Source organism: Anabrus simplex, chromosome 4, assembly GCF_040414725.1.
Source record: "Anabrus simplex isolate iqAnaSimp1 chromosome 4, ASM4041472v1, whole genome shotgun sequence".
Taxonomy (NCBI): domain Eukaryota; kingdom Metazoa; phylum Arthropoda; class Insecta; order Orthoptera; family Tettigoniidae; genus Anabrus; species Anabrus simplex.
In genome coordinates this window covers 326,456,436-326,477,808 of record NC_090268.1, presented here as the reverse complement: position 1 = coordinate 326,477,808, position 21,373 = coordinate 326,456,436, and the positions used below count along the sequence as shown (strand labels likewise).

Here is a 21,373-nt window from a genome sequence, read left to right as displayed (position 1 = left end):
TTGTATCTTCCAGCATACATGCCAGTACCCAGTAGTGGGGTCTGTTCAAAAATAAACTCTTTAGAGAGCTTACCTGCAGCCTATGTACCAGGTTCTCCTTCAATTTACTCCCTTCTATATTAATACAATGCTCCCAATGCTGTTTCCACTAATGGAAGCAGTCATGGTAGGCAATTAGGAGGATTGTGCATATTTCCACCTAAGATTTCAGTTTGATTTCTTCAATTGACTGAAATTGTCATCCTGTCAGTGTGGATTTAAGTTCAGTATGGATAAAAGAAAACAGTCTGCTTGGGCTGTGTGATATCGTAGTGGAGATTCCAAGGGTTGTTTCTCCACAAATGTGAACTTTTTTGGGGGATATTTTATCTCAAATATAGGGTGCGGCAGAAATACCTGACGAATTTCAGACATAAATAACTCAGCAATGCAACAAGCCATTCACAATTTTGTTGTGCAGTTTAAAAGAGCAAGGTTTGCCATTTGTCACATACAGTAGATTGGAGTGAACTAAAGGTCATATTGGCCACAGCTTTCAAACAGGCGTTATTGTTGTGGTGCGCACGGTCTTGGCCGTGGCCATGGAGAACACGTGCATCGTCTCGTCCGGGCTAGTCAGTCAGTCAGTCAGTCAGTCAGCCAGCCAGCCAGCCAGCCGCTAACATGGCGTGGAGTGGTGAACACCGAGGTTTCGTCATTGAGACTTATTTAAAAAATGCCAACCCCGTACGGGGCGATGGACCGTGGCCAGTCCGTTCCCCTGACCTCGCCCCGTGCGATTTCTTTCTCTGGGGATATTTGAAGGATCACTTCTTCTGTCGTAAGCCGCGAACACTACATGACCTTAAAGCTGCCATCCGTGAAGAAATCGAAGCAGTACCACAAGACATGCTCAAGTGAGTCGTGCAGAACTTCAAGGAGAGGCTTCAGAGGTGCATCAAACAGGACGGTCAGCATTTGGATGACATTATTTTCAAAACCTAGTGTGTATGTGACGCAAATGGCAAACACTATCTTTACATCTGTGCAATGAATCTTTAAATGGCTTGTTGCGTTGCCGAGTTATTTACGTTTGAAATTCGTCGGGTATTTCTGCCGCACCCTATATGTCTAGTCTTAGAGTTAATACCACCGGTTCACCGTTTGACGCTCACGAAAGAATTCATGGTGCACAAGTGTTGTCAGAACTGTCTCGCTTCAAAAATATTTTTCTCAGTTTGAAGGAGAAGCAAATGTTGATACACTGCTTGTAATATTCAAACATCTCAACTATCGCACGGCATAATGTACTCTACACTTTCACAAACTAACAACTGCTGACTAATAATTGTTTTAGTAATGTGTAGCACATGGCTAATTACTTATCACATACCACTGTATGGTGCCACATACTGGAAACCAATAAGACTTAGCATTTGTGTGCTATTTTCAAAGTTTGGTTATTTTTTGAACAGACCTCACAGTGAATTACCTTTCCAACTATACTCCCAGTTGTCTAATAGGTTAATGATATTTCTTGAACAAGTCAAGTTTATTATTCAACTTATGTCTTTTTTTTCTTTTCTTCCAGCATACATGCCTGTACCTGCTAGTGGAGGGAGTGGCAGTACAAATCCACCTTATCTACCATACCCTCCAAATCCCTCATACCCACAGCAATCTAGTTCATCAAGTTATCCTTCTGTATACCCACCTTACCCATATCCATATAACAGCGGACCCACAACGCCGTATCCATACAACCCACCAGTGGCAACATCAGGAGGTTATCCTCCTTACCCTCCCACATCACAAATGGTAAGAGTATTATGTGAGTGTTGGTGAAATAACTACGTAAGAGAGAGTGTAGTTTGAACCAAAAAGTGGTGTGTAAAATTTTATTATCTTGTTGAACAAGCACTTCATGATTAATGTAACTCATGCCAAGGGCTTGATCTTAATGGCAGACTGTATTGAAAGCTTGCAATTTAACTGATTGGAGACGAAAGACGGGCATTGCTCATCCTCGGCTCGTAATTCCCGTTATGATGAAAGACGGGCGCTGCCTGTCTGCCATTTAAATCTCAAATTTCTTATTCATATAGTGTACCGGTTACGACCTGTACATAAGTATTTTTGAGCATAAGTTACGTTTATTTACCACGCGTAATGTTCCGAGAGCGCCTGGTTTGTTTACTAGCAGCGAGGACCAGCTAGCGAGTGTATGACGACTGTGAGCTGTGACGTAGCCACAGGGGCTAGCTAGACCGCCCGCTTGTCTCAACACGTGTTACCAGCCTTGACTGGTATTTTCTGGATTCCACGTCACTTGTTCTAGAGAGTTCGATGGAGAAAATGTTGAAATTTCTATAATAATGATGCTAGCGAATCGAGCGATATGTCATCTTGTTTGGGATCACCTAAATGTCCCAATGCTCGAGTTTCAAGCAAATCCATCGAGGGATTCGGGAGATATTCAATCAAACCTTATTATGACGTAGACATCCCGGATTGAATAAAAGGAGGATCTGCTGTAGCCTATTCACACAGTCTCAGCTGAGTAGTCAGCGGGGACACTCTTGCTGCTACTATCATCGTGGAACTCTGTCATTATACAAGTGTGGGAAGACTATTCTTCGAAGTACTATAAAGTGGACTCGTAAGACTTCGAGTGTTGTAGAAAATTTTCTAAGTCTTCGTAATTGAACTTAGAATATTTACAAGTGTTAATTAAATGGACTTGTATTATTTACGTGCCTTCGAGACTGAAACTTTTCTAAGTGTTTGGACTTGTATTATTTACGTGTCTTCGAAGCTGAAATTTTTCTAAGTGTTCGTGAAATGGACTTGTATTATTTACATGGGTTCGAGACCAGAATTCTTCTAAGCGTTCATTGAATGGATTATTTACGTGCCTTCGAGACTAAAACTTTTCTAAGTGTTCACTAAATGGACTTGTATTATTTACGCGTCTTCGAAGCTGGAATTTTTCTAAGTGTTCACTGAATGGACTTGTATTATTTTCATGTGTTCGAGACCAGAACTTTTCTACGTGATCATTGAATGGACTTGTATTATTTACGAGTATTCGAGATTGGAATTTTTCTAAGTGTTCGTGAAATGGACTTGTATTATTTACGTGGAATATTTGCGACTGTTGAGGAACTCATCCTTCTAATAGACAGTGATTGATTAACATTGCTAGTGATGAACTTTAACTTTCCAACGGCTTTAAACGAAGTTAGGATTTCACTTACATTTACTCAAAGACTTGTACATTTGCCAGTGTTGGTTTAAAAGACTTATAAATTTCGTCAGTGAATTTATTTATGTGGAAGGACTTGTGTTTTCGTCAGTGGTCACTCAAAGACTTTATGAATTTCACCAGTGATTAACTTTAAATATATTCAAACTTCCAAGTGAATGGACTTGTGTTTTCATTTGAGATTAGGCAAAGACTTGCACCTTCGCCAGTAATGAACTTTGAGTTTAACTATAATTTCACAAGAAGGGACTTGTATTTTTCGTTGCCAAAGTTATTCAGGGACGAGGATTTTCCTAGTGATGAACTCTAAATTATTAATACCACTCATATCGTTTTAGGAGTGTTGGAAGTCTTGGTGTACAATTATCAAGAACTCTGCTTATAAGTTGATCATCCAAGGTTTTCATGGACTCAGTGCTACTAGTGACCTTGGGAACATCAATCCTCTCAGTCTCATTGGGCTGAGGTTGTACATGGCTATCTACAACATCGCCTGGATCACCGGGGTTCAACCCGGGCCTCAGAGTTTGAGGCATCTCTACTTGCCGTCAATCCAGACAGTCCAGCTGCCTCTGCCTGGAGTATCTGGAGTCCCTGGAATCTCTGGAGTCTTCTGGAACGTGCTTCAACCAGCTTGGCTTGATGAGCTGGAGAACCCGAGCCATACTATTGGAATACGAGGAAGACAATCCATTTCTACTTAGAGGTGATGTGCAAATTCATGACTTATTTGAATAAACTCTTGTGCAATCAGAGTCAAAGTTTTTCTGTAGATAGGACCCTACCTCCTGCACCGAGCCCTAGCTACAATTAATCCAGTTTTTCGCCCTGAGAACTATAGTCATGCTACTTTAAAATTTAATTTGAGAGTCGGGCTCTTTTACCGGTACAATAGATAGTGCTGATTATTGATATCTGTAGCGTGTATTGAAGTGTTCGGAAGTTCCTGGACCACTATTGATTATTTCACATAAGTATTTTATCTTCGGTGGATATCTTTTCAGGTACGCGTGTGGTTTGTTTATATTGTAATCATGGCAGCACAAAGGCCTGAACGTTATAAAGTCTATTGAATCTGGTGAATTTTACAAGTGGGAGAATGAAGTTCTAAATGAAAGTGACTGTGATATATCATCATCAGAGGTTGTTCTGCCATCTGGCAGGTCCAGTCATGTGATATAAATAATGGTGAATTCAGTAAACGTAATTTTGATGACAATTTGAGTGAAAGCATTGAGAGCAGTGAGGACTGTATAAACGAAAGCGAGGTATGCACGAGTGATTGGGCCTGGATTCACGAGTCAAATAATCCAGTAAAATTCCATTTCAGCAGTCAATGTAGACTCAATCCATTGATTTCTCAGCAACTGTTTGAATCTGGAAGAGAGTTAGATGAATTTAGTCAATACTCGGGTGATGATTTCTGGATGAGAACCGTAACGAAACTAATAAATATGCACACAGTGCATTTCTAGCTGGCGGGGATTGTGGTAATACATAGAAAGATGTATCCGTACATGAAATGAAGGCTTATTTCACCCTAACGTAAATGATTACTTGTTCCTCTTCATTTGGAAGACTGTTTCAAAACATACTACACGAAGAAAAACTTTGGATCCACCTGAAATGTATTCATTTGTCAGTTTGGCCATACTAAACCTATTTTTAAGTTAGGAAATAAAAACAAAACAAAAAACAGTAAATATTCCAGTGTTCTGATCCTTCAGGACAGTCATCCCTTACATTAGAACTAAGTTAATAAATATTCAGTCACAGGGGTCAAACAAGTTCAGAATAAATTTGTACTTCAGACAGTTAATATCTTGGAGACTGAAAACAAATGCAGAGAGTATGATATAAAAATTGCCATTTCCATTATCAGTTCGGGAGAAACCTAAGAGGAATGAATGTCATATAGGAAATACAAAGCTGGAATGGTTGGATTGTTTCAAGCACTTGGGACGTGTAATTCCCAAGATGGTAGCATAGCAAGTGAAATTGAATCAAGGTGTAGCAACGCTAATGCAGTAAGCTTGTAGTTGTGATCTCCAGTATTCTGTAAGGAAGAAGTGAGCTCTTAGATGAAATTACATCACTCTATTTACTAGCCATATTTGCTGTATGGGAGTGAAAGCTGGGTGGACTCAGGATATCATTTTCATAAGTGGAAGGTAACCGACATGGAGGTAGAAAGAATAATTGCTAGTGTACTATGGACGGGTGGAATAATAGAAAGAGGCACTTGCAATAACAAGATGGAAGCTAAATAAGGAATGAACTTGATGGATGAAACTGTGAACTGGCTTTGTTGATGGAGTCATGTGAGGTGAATGGAGAGGGATAGGTTACCTAGGAAAATAATCGAGCGTGACGCTTGGCTGAGTAGCTCATACAGTAGAACGCTGGCCTTCTAAACTCCAGTTGGCAGGTTCAATCCTGGGTCAGTCTGGGGGTATTTGAAGGTGCTCAAATACGTCAGCCTTGTCGGTAATTTATTGGCACATTAAAAAAGTCCTAAAATTCTAGCACGTCTGGATCTCCAAAAGCCATGCAAGTACTGTAGTTAGAGGGACGTACAATATTTATAATAATCTTACAAATAAAGTTGTAGAGGGTCCGCTGTCTGTAATGTCATTTATTTTGCCATATTTTGATACATTTATCTATTTTAGGTCAACTCAAGATCATATCGGTTGTTTTTTGCTTTTGTGTTTGCTTGCTTGCTTGCTTGCTTGCTTGCTTGCTTGCTTGCTTGCTTGTTCGTTCGTTCGTTCCACCATCAAGGGTAAACGGCTGAATAGATCTCAACCAAACTTCATCTTTAGAGTCTACTCATCCTGGAGCAGGTTTCAGTATGTGTAAAATTTAAGAATCACTGAATAGACTGCAGGTTTATAGGAAGCCCAGAAGAGTTCCACTGAGGAATATTTCCTGGTGTTAAGAGAACGACAAATTACACGTCACCAAACAAAACACAGATTGTGCAGCAGAAATGGTAAAGAAGACCAGCTCAGAAACACAGATCAGAGACCACTGTTGAAGATCACAAAGTCTTGAAAGGAGATAGAGGAAGACTTGCAATTGTTAGAAAATTAAGCTCAACCTCAACTGAAGTTGTGATGTAAAATGCAGCCGAGTGCATTAGTATATAACCCTCTCATTGATGACATTCAACATCTCAAATTAGATCTCTAATGGAAGCATGAATTACAAGGAATTCTCTATTTCTATGGCAAAATTCATTGGATCCTATGATTGATTCTTCAGAATCTCAAACTTGTCTACCAAAAATGATACATGCAACTTCAAACTTTTCGTTCACGTTGTGAGATCCTACAATATTGTACATTCCTTATCACTGGCTGTCCTCATCTGAAGTAGCTGAAGATGACCAGAAGCCATGAGAGATGAACGACTGGCATTTATTTTGTCAACTTTCTGATCAGTTCTGGGAAGACAATTTTTGAACTTTCCCGATTTAGGCGGGAGATTCCCGATTATTAATGTTAAACAATTGACAGTTTTTCTCGCCTCCCGATTATTGTATTATTTCTCCCGAATTTAGCTTATATTTTGATGAACTTCAAACATTTGTTTTCAAATTCGGCCATTTCAGCATTGTGCGCCAGTGGCTGAATATCCTTCGCTCATTGGCCGCTTTCAAATGTAATATCGACGTATATTAATATGAGAAATATGCGCAAATGTGCGATATTTATTGAAACCTGTATATCGCGATATGTATATAGATTGTAAATCTCTCGTTCTCACGTGCTATGTTCATGTTCATCCACATCAGTCTGGTCTATTCTAGAGACTAGTCACTAGGTTTGGGGTCTATTTTAGTAATGTATTGACAGAATTTCAAAGATAGTGACTAGTGACTTTTCTAGAGATTTTAGGATTCATTTGGAGACAATTCTGGCGAATTTTAATTCATTACTTGATAAAAATAGTGTTGCACTTTGCATAATCGCACGGGCGTGTGATGCAATATATTAATCTATGCATTTGCTAAGTAATGGCATCTAAGTGCATGAGTTCATAATATTTTCAGAAGACTTATCAAAGACCGATCATCTTACTAACATACTTCCTGTGAGGGAATAGAGATGTGTAATTTTTAGCCCTGTAGCCTCTTATAGCAACACTCCGGTTTTGAGACAATAACTGTTATTATATATACCACAGTACTCCTGTATTGTGCAAGACATGTAGAATAAGCAGGTTTGACCATTTGTATCTCCTGATTTCTCGTGATTTTCATATCAAAATCTCCTGATTTTTGGTTTTGTAAAGTTGGCCCTCTTATCGATGACATTCAACATCTCAAATTAGATCTCACAAAAAGGGCTGAGAGATACCCTCACATAAAATATCTCATAAGTCAGGACTGCAGATTTCTATGCAAAGAATGGGGTACAAATGCTGTTGTTGTTGTTATTATTATTATTATTATTATTATTATTATTATTATTATTATTATTATTATTATTATTATTATTATTTTTACATCGTTATGCCCTACTCAGGAGCACGGTTGAACTTGCTTAGCTAATGTGTTGGCCTTCTTTTCCTCCCAAAATCTCTTCATCCTCTCGCCGAGCTTCTTCCTTCGTTCTTCTGTCCAAGTTACAGTAGCTCTGGTGTTGGGTTTGTCTTCAAAGTGGTGATTGTCGATTTTGGTTCTGAATTTACATCTGTCCTGTACAATGTCTTCTGAGATGTTTATTTTCTGGAGATCTGTTTCAATTTCACAAAGCCAGCTGTTCTTGGTTTTAGACGAAAGGGCCAGGTTGAGAATTCTTTTAGTTAGCTTGTTAGTGTTCATTCTGTTAATGTGTCCATAAAATTTCAATCGTCTTTTCCGAAAAGTGGAGAGAGTTTTTCAGAATGACAATATATCTCCTGGGATGATTTTTTCCTCCATACTCCATCTATACAAACTGGGCCAAAAATTTTTCGTAAAATTTTCCTTTCTTGTTTCTCAGTGTCTTTGGTTAAAGATCCGCCACCAACGATTAAGGTTTCTGAGGCATATAACGCTCCAGGTTTGATCACTGTATTATAGTGTCTCAAGTTTTGCATTCCAAGATATTGATTTTTTATTATACATGTTCCAAGTGATCATATATGCTTCCTGTAATTTGGAAATTCCTTTATTTGCTTCGCGGTTTAAACCAGAGGGCTGAATAATTTCTCCCAAATATTTAAATTGGTTCACTTGAACAAGTTTGCCGAATTTACTTATCATAGGTTGTCCATCTAAGTATCATGAGGCTCCTTCCATGTACTGAGTTTTCTCATATGAAATTTGAAGTCCCGTTTTGATGGCAATTTCATGTAGTTTTTCAATGGAATGAATTGCCTATTGTTGGAAAGGATTGCTATGTCATCAGCAAAGGCCAGACATTGCACGTGAATTCTGTCTTTACGTAGTCTTCCAAGAGTTATTCCTTTAGTTTCCTTTTCCCTGGTCCTGATTACTTTCTCAAGTACCAAGTTAAACAGCAACGGCAATAAACCATCCCCTTGACGGACTCCGGTGTTAACAGGAAAAGGCTCAGATATTTCGCCTAGGCATTTAACTTTTGAAGTAGTGGCAGTTAATGATGTTTGATTAATTCTCTGGTTACCGGGCGAGTTGGCCGTGCGCGTAGAGGCGCGCGGCTGTGAGCTTGCATCCGGGAGATAGTAGGTTCGAATCCCACTATCGGCAGCCCTGAAGATGGTTTTCCGTGGTTTCCCATTTTCACACCAGGCAAATGCTGGGGCTGTACCTTAATTAAGGCCACGGCCGCTTCCTTCCAACTCCTAGGCCTTTCCTATCCCATCGTCGCCATAAGACCTATATGTGTCGGTGCGACGTAAAGCCCCTAGCAAAAAAAAAAATCTCTGGTTTGTTATCCACTTGAAATTCTTCTAGAGTATTGAAAAGTGTTTGACGGTCTATAGAGTCATATGCTTTTCTGAAATCTACAAAAGTAATGACTGTTTGTCTGGTTTTGTGCATTTGAGATTAAGGATTTGTTCTGTACAAGATCTTCCTTTTCGGAAACCTGCCTGGTATTCAACAATTGGATGGTCTGTTTGTTTCTCAAGTCTAGTGAGAGCAATGAGCAAGGCTTTGGAAAAATTTTTGTAAGCAACTGGTATCAAGCTAATTCCTCTATAATTATTGATGTTCATTTTATCCCCTTTCTTGTGTAGTGGATGGATTAGCGCACATTTCCAATCTTCCGGGATTTCTTTAGTGATTCAGATGTCCTCAAGAATCAAGTGGATTTTCCGGGCTACGCTGTCGCCTCCTATCTTCAGTATTTTGGCAATTATACCATCTTCCCCCGGGGCTTTGTTATTTTTGAGTCCAATGATTATTTCTTTGACTTCTTGCAGTGTTGGGGGTTCTGAATCTTGATTAGATAAGGGTTGTTCAAAGGTGACTTTTTCTTTATGGGATTATTATTATTATTATTATTATTATTATTATTATTATTATTATTATTATAAATGATGATAGTATTGATGTTAATGAGGATGTTAATGATGAGGTAGATGGTTGCTGACTGCCTCCTTTCACCTGGGGTATAGAATTAACTTTTCTAGAAAATGTTATTGGCCCGTCAGTATCAGTAGAAACAAGGAAGTGAACTAAAACTGAGAGTTTAACAATGAGTCAGTAGAGTGGAATTTTAATTTACAATAGAAAACAATTCAGATTATCAAGGCTGCAGTTGCTGCAGTCGGTGAATGTTTCCTTGTAGATGGGGATGAAGACTGTCCAGCCACTTTCCTCTCTCCCCAACATTCTCGCCCAAGCCTAGCAGTATGTCTATTCCAGCTTCATCGCTTTGAGGCTTTCTGCTGAGATGTTGTTCACGCAGGGTGACTTGTTCTGCAGTAAATGTCTTATTGCATTTTCTACCTCTCATCTCGTAATTAGCTGCGTAGTTGGTTTGTGATTGCACAAGCGTGTGTATAATTGCATTCTGAAGTGTAACTATGGCATGTAGGGACAATATAAATGATGCAAGTGGTGCGAATTTACAAAGCACAGTTTCTCAGCTGCTTGAAAATGATCTTGGCCAGGGGTATACAGTCTATATGGACAATTATTACAATAGCGTTCGACTCACGAAACAATTACGGGAACAGAACACTGCCGTATGTGGAACAATACGGTCAAATAGGGGTGTACCAAAAGATCTAAAGGAACACTAGGCAATTCTCAAACGGGGGCAAAAAAGTGAACCCGACATACAAGTAGTCACCTCTCTGTGACATCTCAGCTCCATCTACTTCATCAGCTCCAAGTCAACGTCCCGTGATTTTGCCGCCAAAAAGGGCATCGGCCAAAGATCCACCATTTAGGTTAAATGGGAAGAGAAAAGAGCATATTCTCTTGAAATTTCCACCATCAAAAAAAGTCAAGTTCCCCTCAAGAAGATGCAAAGAGTGCTTCAAAAATAAAATTATTAGTAAAACACGCTATTTTTGTGGAAAGTATGTTCCCATTGACCCGGGAAAGTTTGACATTACCTGCCATACCCTACAGAGATAGTAGAGGACTTTATTAAGGTATGTGGAAAATTTTGTTTCCATATCTTTAGTTTAGAACTTATTGTGAAAAGAATTCGTTGTTTGCTCTGCCACTAACGGCTGGAATAGCTGGGCCAGCCCTTTAAATAGCCAGCTCAGGTGAAGGGCGTGAATGTGTTAAGATATATATATATAAGGGTTATTGAAATGAAGGAATGGATATGATGCGAAAAATATGAAACAGATGTTATAAAGAATGGTTACGTTATAAGAAGAATAATGATGGTGATGATTACTATTTTGTCGAGAGAGAAGAGATGGATGTATTTTAATGGCGATATTATGTTAGTTCATGCGATTTAAGGTTAGGAATGCATGTCTTTAATTCCATAACATATATTAATCCTTCAATATTTCACATCTAGCATTGAATATGATCCATGTAGTTTACATATGTCGGATAGGTACTGGTAGATCATCAAAATGAATCCACATAGGGAAGAGTGAGTGGAATTAGCCCACATTAACCAGAATTCTTGACCACAATCATGTTTATGTTAATAAAGAGTCAGAATGCTTAATTGCTCATTTTAATGATATCACTGAAGAGGTTCTACATAATTAGATGATGAAGATACTGGTTATTAAAGTCTTCTTAGATGACAGACCACAGAATTTCGAGAAATGATATTAAATAAGGTGTTATAGTTATTGGTGACACACTAACAGGTCGCACATGATATAAGTACAGTAATTGGCTCTTAACTTGATTTTGGGAATTTATTTTTATTTGAGGTAAATGATCTACATAATGATTAGTAATGGTAATTTTTGGTTAATTTAAAATGAAACAATGTTAAATGACATATCTTTTATCTTTTCTTCCGTGAAGAATTTAAAGATAAAAGCCACTGAATCTGAAATACTCGAGAAATGAATAAGCAGACTAATGTTTTCCTTGTACTAACGAGTAGTGATAGTGATATAAAGCATGATAATAAAATATTGACAGCTACATGCAGGCAAATAGACTGATAACTTCTGAATACATCTGCAATATAATATATAGAAATTTTGAAAGAGGATTTAGGGAATTATGTTGTGTTAAAGCAGAAAAATGAATAACCTAAACATGATTTTAATTTTAAAATGTCATAATGATGAGCATCTCTAGATTTTCTTCTTTTCAATAAAAGCAGTGTATGATTTTTTTTAAATATCAAAGATCTTTGAATATTTTTATATATTAATTATCTTAGTTAGGTGAGGAAATAGTCAGTTTTTAACAAAATATTCAACTTCTATTTCAAGATTATTCAATTTAATAAAGTGATATTAGGTGAATTTATCCATTCTTTTAATGGTATCTTAGTTTAAATAAGTACTTATAAACATACGTAGATTAAGTGTGATAGATATTTATGAAGTGTTATGGATTAATTTGCAAGATGGACATGTCCAACAAAGTGATATTTTGCGAATTTAGCCGGTTAGCTCACCCGGTGACTTTACTCTCGGAACCTATGACCCGAAATAGATACTTGATTGATAGATAATGATGAATTGAGCTAGTCAGGATTTCTTTGCGGCCTGACCTGGACGCGGGAATGGCGCAATATGTATCATGAAAACATATTTCAAGCACCTGTAGAGATATGATAACCTTCTCGCTATAAATTTACATGATAATAGCCATTCCGAAATTTAACCAGACGTGAGAAAATATAAAACTAACCTCTGAAATCAGTGATGCACTTTGCATATCTTGAGGTTTATCCCAAACTTACTTAATTGCAGTATTTAGCACTAAAATTAAGTGATCGTTTACTTCAGCTTTTATTTTTAAGAGTCAACAACTGCTATTGGACACATTATACATACATTATCATTATAGACTGTTATGCCTTTCAGCGTTCAGTCTGCAAGCCTCTCTGAATTTACTTAATGTCGCCACAATCCTCGATTTGCAACTAGTGTTGTGGCCTCATTTAGTTCTATACTTCTTAACTTTAAATCGTTAGAAACCGAGTCTAACCATCGTCGTCTTGGTCTCCCTCTACTTCTCTTACCCTCCATAGCAGAATCCATTATTTTCCTAGGTAACCTGTCCTCCTCCATTCGCCTCACATGACCCCACCACCGAAGCCAGTTTATGCGTACAGCTTCATCCATCGAGTTCATTCCTAAATTAGCCTTTATCTCCTCATTCTGAGTACCCTCCTGCCATTGTTCCCAACTGTACAGCCTAAATACTTGAAATTATCGACCTGTTTTAGCTTTGTATCACCAATCTGACATTCAATTCTGTTGAATTTCTTACCTACTGATATCAATTTAGTCTTCGAGAGGCTAATTTTCATACCATACTCATTCCACCTATTTTCAAGTTCCAAGATATTAGACTGCAGGCTTTCGGCACAGTCTGCCATTAAGACCAAGTCGTCAGCATAGGCCAAACTGCTTACTACATTTCCACCTAACTGAATCCCTCCCTGCCATTTTATACCTTTCAGCAGATGATCCATGTAAACTATGAACAGCAAAGGTGAAAGATTACAGCCTTGTCTAATCCCTGTAAGTACCCTGAACCAAGAACTCATTCTACCATCAATTCTCACTGAAGCCCAATTGTCAACATAAATGCCTTTGATTGTTTTTAATAATGTACCTTTAATTCCATAGTCCCCCAGTATAGTGAACATCTTTTCCCTCTGTACCCTGTCATATGCTTTCTCTAGATCTACGAAACATAAACACAATTGCCTATTCCTCTCGTAGCATTTCTCAGTTACCTGGTGCATACTGAAAATCTGATCCTGACAGCCTCTTTGTGGTCTGAAACCACACTGGTTTTCATCCAACTTACTCTCAACGACTGATCGCACCCTCCCTTCCAAAATGCCAGTGAATACTTTGCCTGGTATACTAATCAATGAGATACCTCGATAGTTGTTGCAATCCTTCCTGTTCCCTTGCTTATAGATAGGTGCAATTACTGCTTTTGTCCAATCTGAATTTACCTTACCAACACTCCACCCTAATTTTACTACTCTATGAAGCCATTTCATCCCTGCCTTCCCACTATACTTCACCATTTCAGATCTAATTTCATCTATTCCTGCTGCCTTATGGCAATGGAGTTTATTTACCATCCTTTCCACTTCCTCAAGCATAATTTCACCATCATCATTTTCCTCCTCCCCATGAGCTTGGCTGTTTGCAACACCACCAGGATGATTTCCTTTTACATTGAGAAGATGTTCAAAATATTCCCTCCACCTCTCCAGTGATTCCCTGGGATCTATTATGAGTTCACCTGAATTACTCAAAACACTGTTCATTTCCTTTTTCCGTCCCTTCCTAAGATTCTTTATTACTGTCCAGAAAGGTTTCCCTGCTGCTTGACTTAGCCTTTCCAGGTTATTACCAAAATCTTCCCATGACTTCTTTTTGGATTCAACAACTATTTGTTTCGCTCTGTTTCTTTCATCTACATACAAATACCTGTCTGCCTCGGCCCTTGTTTGGAGCCGTTTCTGATAAGCCTTCTTTTTACGTTTACAGGCTGCTCTCACTTCATCGTTCCACCAAGATGTTCGCCTTTTCCCATCTTTACACACAGTTGTTCCTAGGCATTCCCTTGCTGTTTCTACTACAGCATCCCTGTATGCCACCCATTCACTTTCTATGTCCTGAACCTGCTTACTGTGTACTGTTCGAAACTTCTCACTAATCATATCCATGTACTTCTGTCTAATTTCCTCATCCTGGAGATTTTCTACCCTTATTCGTTTGCAGTCAGATTTCACTTTCTTTACCCTAGGCCTAGAGATACTTAGTTCACTACAGATCAGATAGTGGTCTGTATCATCGAAAAATTCGCGAAAAACTCGTACATTTCTAACAGATTTCCTGAATTCAAAGTCTGTTAAGATATAGTCTATTATGGATCTGGTACCCCTAGCTTCCCATGTGTAGCGGTGAACAGCCTTATGCTTGAAGAATGTATTCGTAACTACTAAACCCACATTAGCACAGAAGTCCAGCAAACGCTTCCCATTCCCATTAGCTTCCATATCTTCCCCACATTTACCAATCACCCTTTCGTATCCTTCAGTTCTATTCCCAACTCTCGCATTGAAATCGCCCATTAGCACTATTCTATCCTTGCTGTTGACCCTGACCACGATGTCACTCAATGCTTCATAAAACTTGTCAACATCATCCTCATCTGCACCCTCACATGGTGAATACACGGACACAATTCTTGTCCTAATTCCTCCAACTCACAAATCTACCCACATCATTCGCTCCTTTACGTGCCTAACAGAAACTATGTTGTGTGCAATGGTATTCCTGATAAAGAGCCCTACCCCAGACTCTGCCCTTCCCTTTCTAACACCCGTCAAGTACACTTTATAATCTCCTATCTCTTCCTTGTTATCTCCCCTTATCCTAATATCACTTACTCCTAGCACATCCAGATGCATCCTCTTTGCTGACTCAGCCAGTTCTACCTTTCTTCCATAAACCCCATTAATATTGATAGCTCCCCATCGAATTCCATTTCGATCGTCAAGTTGTTTCCAAGGAGTCCCTCGACTGTCAAATGGGAGTGGGACTCCATTACTCCCATAGGTCCGAGGCTTGCTTAAGATGTTCTGAGCTCGGTAAATTCATGAAGCAGGATGCTACCCTACTTGCACCTAGTCCAAGTGAGGATCTCTCCTCTAACGGGTTATGGATCACCGGTGAATTGTATAGTCCTAGCCGCCTGACCACAAGGAGGGCCATGACTCAGAATATGTCCGAGATGCCCACTCCCATTCCATAGCAACTGGTATCCCGACTCTCAGGACCACTTACTAAGCCACTCAGCCGTTGCCCATGGTTCACGAACTAGGACGTGACGACAGTAACCCACAAACATGAACCATGGCACATTATTTATGCATTTATTACAAAAACATGTTCTCCCCTTTCATTTCTCTTTTCCTTTATGGAACAGCAGTCGACGGATATTAATAATAGACTCCGACATTGCCTTCGAATGTCGTCAAGAGTTCACTTGTAGACATAGCGATGAAACGATACTGAAGATGATTGATTGTATGGAATATAATCGTTTGGTGCATAATTGTGAGTAACATACAAAATTGCGCACACTTAATTGCTCATAATAACTGATGTGTCAGTAATAGGGTTCTCGCTGTAACTAAAGGATAATACACAGTCCATTTTAGGATTTTTGAATGGACAGACACAACCTGTCGTTAAAACGGGCTTCTTGTTATAGACCGTACCCTTTATAGCAGATTTCTACTGTATTTTGGACTTCAGATGGATTGGGATTTTCCTGTCATGGAGCACTGCATCTTGTAAGCTGGACTCGAGATATTTAAATGTAGTAGCCATTTTCGTATTGTTGCCAGTGACCTGGACACTGTCCATTATCGAGGCCAGTTAGAAGGCACTCTTGTCTAAGGCAGTAGTGACAAGCTTGAACTTGATATCGAAGATCTTTACTCGTGTTTGCAAGCATGACATCAGCACAGAACAAGGTCCATAGAACTTCACATTGCAGATCTTGAAAGATTGTGTCCATAACAAGAATGAAGACGAGGCATAGCAGTGCTAAGCCTTGATGTACACCAACTTTTACCAGGAAGCTCTCTGAGACACCTGCAGCACATCCCACTCGACCGTGTTTAATGTAAAGCATTCAGACATAGTTGGTAAGGAGTTCTGGTATGCCATGATAAAGTGCATAACAGATCAGTTCGTGTGAAACTCAATCAAAGGCTTTTTTCAAGATCTAGGAAGGCCATTTGAAATGGATGGCCTTCTATTTTCCCAGTGTCTTTCACTTAGTCTACAAGCTGCAAAGATTGCATTAGTTATTCTGTTCCCTTTGACAAAGCCACTTTAATTGACTGTGATTTGTACAATGTCACGCAACCATCTATAATAGGATCCTTTAAAAGATTTTGGTTCTGTGTGTTGGGTGAGTGACAGGACAGTAGTTGGAGCATAATGCTGGATCTCCCTTGTTTTTGAAAATAGGCATCATGGTACTTGTGGAGCAACCATCTGGTAGATGACCTGAAAGTAGAGTCGCATTGAAGGAATCATTTGGCAAGCAATTTCAGTGTCTGGAATTTCTTTAATCTTCCAAATGTCTACTGGCAGTTCATCTGGTGCAGTGGCTTTGAGATTTTTCTTTTCATTAATTGCCTTTTCAGTTCTCTGCTTTGTGATGGAGGGAATGAGACTGGAAATGGGATTGGCGGATGTGAGAATTCATCAATAAAGTGCTCGCACCAACATATCAAGATCTTGTCTGTCCAGCAACTGTAATCCTTTTCGCCCTTCACACATGTATAGTTTTCAATGGCATGCTTAGCTCAGCTCTGCTTTGCTGCTCTTTTGTGGGCTTTTGCTTGCTGATAGATGTTTTTTAACCTTCCTTTGAGTTCACTTGATCATAGAGGTCTTGATAATGACCACTCCTAGCCTTTGCTTCTTCTCTCCATGCACTGACATACACCTCTCTGGTTTCATCTGTCTTCTGTGCAAACCAGTTCTTATATGCTTTCTTCTTTTTCTGCACTTTCATTTGCACTTCATCTGGCCAAAGCTAGGTCTGCTTGTTGATGTACTGGCACACTGGCATTGTAGGGGTTAGAGTTGACTTAGCAGCATTTATTACAGGAACACACAAGGTAGACAAAGTTGTATCTATTGAAATAGTGACTGTAAGAAAACCGATGTCATTAACCATTGTTGCTTGGTGGTCATCTAATTTCTACCATTGGATCTTCTCAGCACCTGTGAATCACCTCCTTTCTCTACATGTTCTGATCTTCATATCTGCAAGAAGTAACTTGTGGACAACAACACAGTTCGAAGGAATGACCATTACATAGACGCAAGTGTAATAGACTAATATAACTTGGAAACAATATTTTTTAACCCATGGGTAAATAATGCAAATATTGACTATTATTATTATTATTTTATTAATATTATTACGTAGTTATGCCCAGACTTTATTTGGTATAAATCATGATCATATTATTTGTGAGGTTCTGTCATGAAACATCAGCTGTATATATATTAATATGAGTTTGTTTAATGTAAGAACAAGTAATTATAATTTATTATTACCTGTATGTATGATGTATAATCCAATGTAACATTGTGCAACACACTGTAATATCCAGAATAACATCTTTGGCTCTAGATAGTTACAGAAAATCTTTACATTATAACTAGGCTGTTGGAAACTCTAGAATTTATGAGAAAATATGTTGTCATATTCTTCTAGAAGCGTGGCCAGGCAACTTACATAACAAGGTGGTCTTGATGGTAGAGTGGAGTTGATTTAATGAGACTTGTGTGGAAGTCGTGGTAGCTGAGTGTTTGAAGTCAAGTATGTGAATAGGTTTTGTTGTGTTGGTTGTTGACATGCAACTGTTGCACTGTCTCCTTATCCTTACTCGTCATAGTAGTGTTTTGTTTTATGAAGGCAGCTTATTAGTTGCATGTGAATATGTGTAAATAATTTGTAAATAAAATAGTGTACACAACTGACAGCATTTTGTGTGCATCTTTGTGAATACATCAACATCAATTACAGTAGGAATGTCATGACTTTGAACGAGCACATAATCAATATGCTTCTGTGGTCATCATATTATGGATGATAGGCAGCTGCATCGCTTCTTGCGGAATGTGTTTGTGAGGATGAGATAATTGGCTTCAGCACCATCTAGAATTTGCTGGCCATTGGCATTGTGAGTACCAGAAACACTGTTTCCACAACAGAAGTAGCTATCTTGTGTACTGTCTGTATGCACATTTAAGTCTCCATAAATAAGCAGCAGATCTTCCATAGGGTACTCGGCTCTATTTCCAACGTGAAGTGATATTCCTCTGCTTCTTCACAACCACTTTGTGGAGCATAAGCTGAGAAGACATGTATTCAACGTGTTGGGGTGTTGATAACAGCAGACATCTGATGATCCTTACTGTGCAACTTGGAACCATGACAGCTACTTGTCTTTTATGCATTGTTCCATGATAAGTTTCTAGCTATCTCCATTATCACAGGATTTATAAACTTTCCACAATGTCTCCTGCAGTCATGCAAGGTCAACCCAACGTTGCTGGAGCATCTCATCTCATTCACAGTTACATTCATTTAGTGTTCCAACAGTGAGTGTGGCAAACCACAGATGTTTCCCTATTTTGGACGATCTGCTTTAGTCGGTAGCTTCCTCTCCATTTTCCAACATTGGTCCAGTTTGCCACCAGGCGCCGGTTCTGGGGGACGCCCTAGCCTACTGTCACTACTGTCACTAATATATGTACCATGATCAATAGTTGCGATTGAGATTGACCTACTGGCCTGTCGCCCAAGCCTGGTATCGGATAAGATATTGGCCACTCCTAAAATGGTGTATGGACGCAATTGGCAGCCGCCCGCTCCAGGTGCAGACACCACTGTTGGAACTGACATCTGTACCAGGCTGCCTCTTCTGCCACCTACGCTGTCTGTTATGGTTGCCATTGAGTTGTTCGCTCATTACCTTAAATTTGGGCTCTCATTATTTATATCCACTGAAAAGAGGGCTTTCCAGTATTGTAAAGCCCCTTAAGAGTTGGGATGCCTGATGAAACATTTCTAATGTGTCTGAAATGGCCTATGTATCTCTAGGCCCCCTATCTGCCACCTGGGGACGTATTCCTCCAACAATTCCAGTCTAAAAAATTATAAAATTACATCTCATTTAAATGAAATTGTTATATAACTGATCAGTAAGATGAGTACAATTTCACCTCCCAGTAGTACAGCCTGGCTTTGTTTTGAATTAAGTGATTTATTACATACAAAGCCTTTTTACTCATTTTAACATGTATATGTATATATATAAAATAATACCCTGACTGATTGATTCATCATCACGAGCCAAAACTACTGGTCATTAAGAAATTAAGTTTTGAGGATACATTTGTATTACAATGTAGGTGCTCACTAAGGGAGGATTTTTGGATATTCCGTTGCTAAGGGGGTGAAAATGGGGGTGAATTTTAAAAACGATTGTATTTATATCTCAAAAACTTAACAGTTTAACCCCTATGCACCCGTAAGCGGACTGGTACGCGCTCGAGCGCCTGGGCCAGGACTCCACAAGCGGACTGGTACGCCAGGATGCAAGGTCGCATATTGGAGACATTTGTGACATCTGTTGGCATTTTCCGGAAACATTTCTGATTGAAATCTGTTCTTGGTGTCTCAAAGTGTCACCAGAGTGCTCTGGTATGCAACTTTGGCAAAGAGAATTGATTAAAATATCGATCGAGAAATCTGTATTCTGTTGTTGACAATATAGCTGACTGAGAAGGAAGTTGCTTGCTTGCACGAAATGCTCAGTAATAGCGAAATTCAAAACATATTTGATGTTTTAGGCTCTGATGTCAGCAGTGTTAGTGAGGAAGAAGTTATTAGTGATCCTGTGCATGAATGAAAACGAAATATATCACCAGAGATCTTTCGCGTAGTAATATCGAACGACATGGAATGCCGAATGAACTTTCTCCCGCCCCTCAAGATCCGATTGCGACTGCCGGATTTGAACCTATGATCTTGGTACCTGGATGTGAACACTTTACCACTGATCCTCAGACTGAATCTTAATAATAATAATAATAATAATAATAATAATAATAATAATAATAATACACCGAGAGAGACATACGGCTGTAAGTTCGTATTTGGGATATAGGTTCGAATCCCTTCATTCACTTACTCGTGATTTGTTTCCCATTAATTCCTTATTTCCAAATCAGGAAAATGTTAGGCTCATGTCGTATTGGTTTCCTATTATTTCCTTATTTCAAATGAGGCAAATATTAGGCTCGTGCCGTATAATTAAGGCCATAACACACACTAAAGAACTTCCGAGGTGAGATAAGGTAATGAAAAATTTAAGATTTCAAAGGGATTTTTATGTGTTATATTTTTGTAAAGTTCTGTTTTTGGTGTCATGAGCAATAGTGTGGAATTTCTCAATAATATACAACAGGTCCCGTGATAATACGCGCAGTCGATCACCCACTATACTGTTTTAACCGAAAGCTTGCAACACCCAGGTTGCATACTAAAAAGTTGGCGGATTCCTAGCAATGTCAGAGCAAAGGGCGGGTGGATGCATATGGGTTAAAGACGTGAAAATTAGTATTTGGAATCTTCTTTAAAAATAAGGAAACACCTATTTTTTTTTTGTTCTTGGAAAATCTACTAAAGGGGTTGGGGTCAAAGAAAAGAAGTGAACAAAGTGTTGAATTCTATTTATGAGGATACTTATATATCATATACCTACTGAAGATGTTACATACGTGAAAATTGGTATTTAATCTCCTGTAAAAGTAAAGGAACACTCATACCGTAATTTGTTTTCTGAAAGTTCACTTAAGGGGAAGTGTTAAAGGGGGTAAATTTTTAAAATGATCATATCTACAGTCTATCTCAAAAACTTACCACATATTACAGACGTGAAAATTGATATTTTAATCTCTCTTAAAAAT

At 38.8% G+C, this 21,373-nt stretch overlaps 1 protein-coding gene across 5 annotated transcripts in view; it reads left to right on the top strand.

Moving 5' to 3' along the window:
• Positions 1-21,373, top strand: part of TSG101 (tumor susceptibility gene 101) — a 248,197-nt gene that overhangs the window by 183,908 nt on the left and 42,916 nt on the right. For all 5 annotated transcript variants that reach the window (XM_067145703.2, XM_068227271.1, XM_067145704.2 and 2 more), the window contains one exon: positions 1,571-1,797. In XM_067145703.2, coding sequence (XP_067001804.2) covers positions 1,571-1,797 — 227 coding nt within the window. The remainder of the gene's footprint in view (positions 1-1,570; positions 1,798-21,373) is intronic.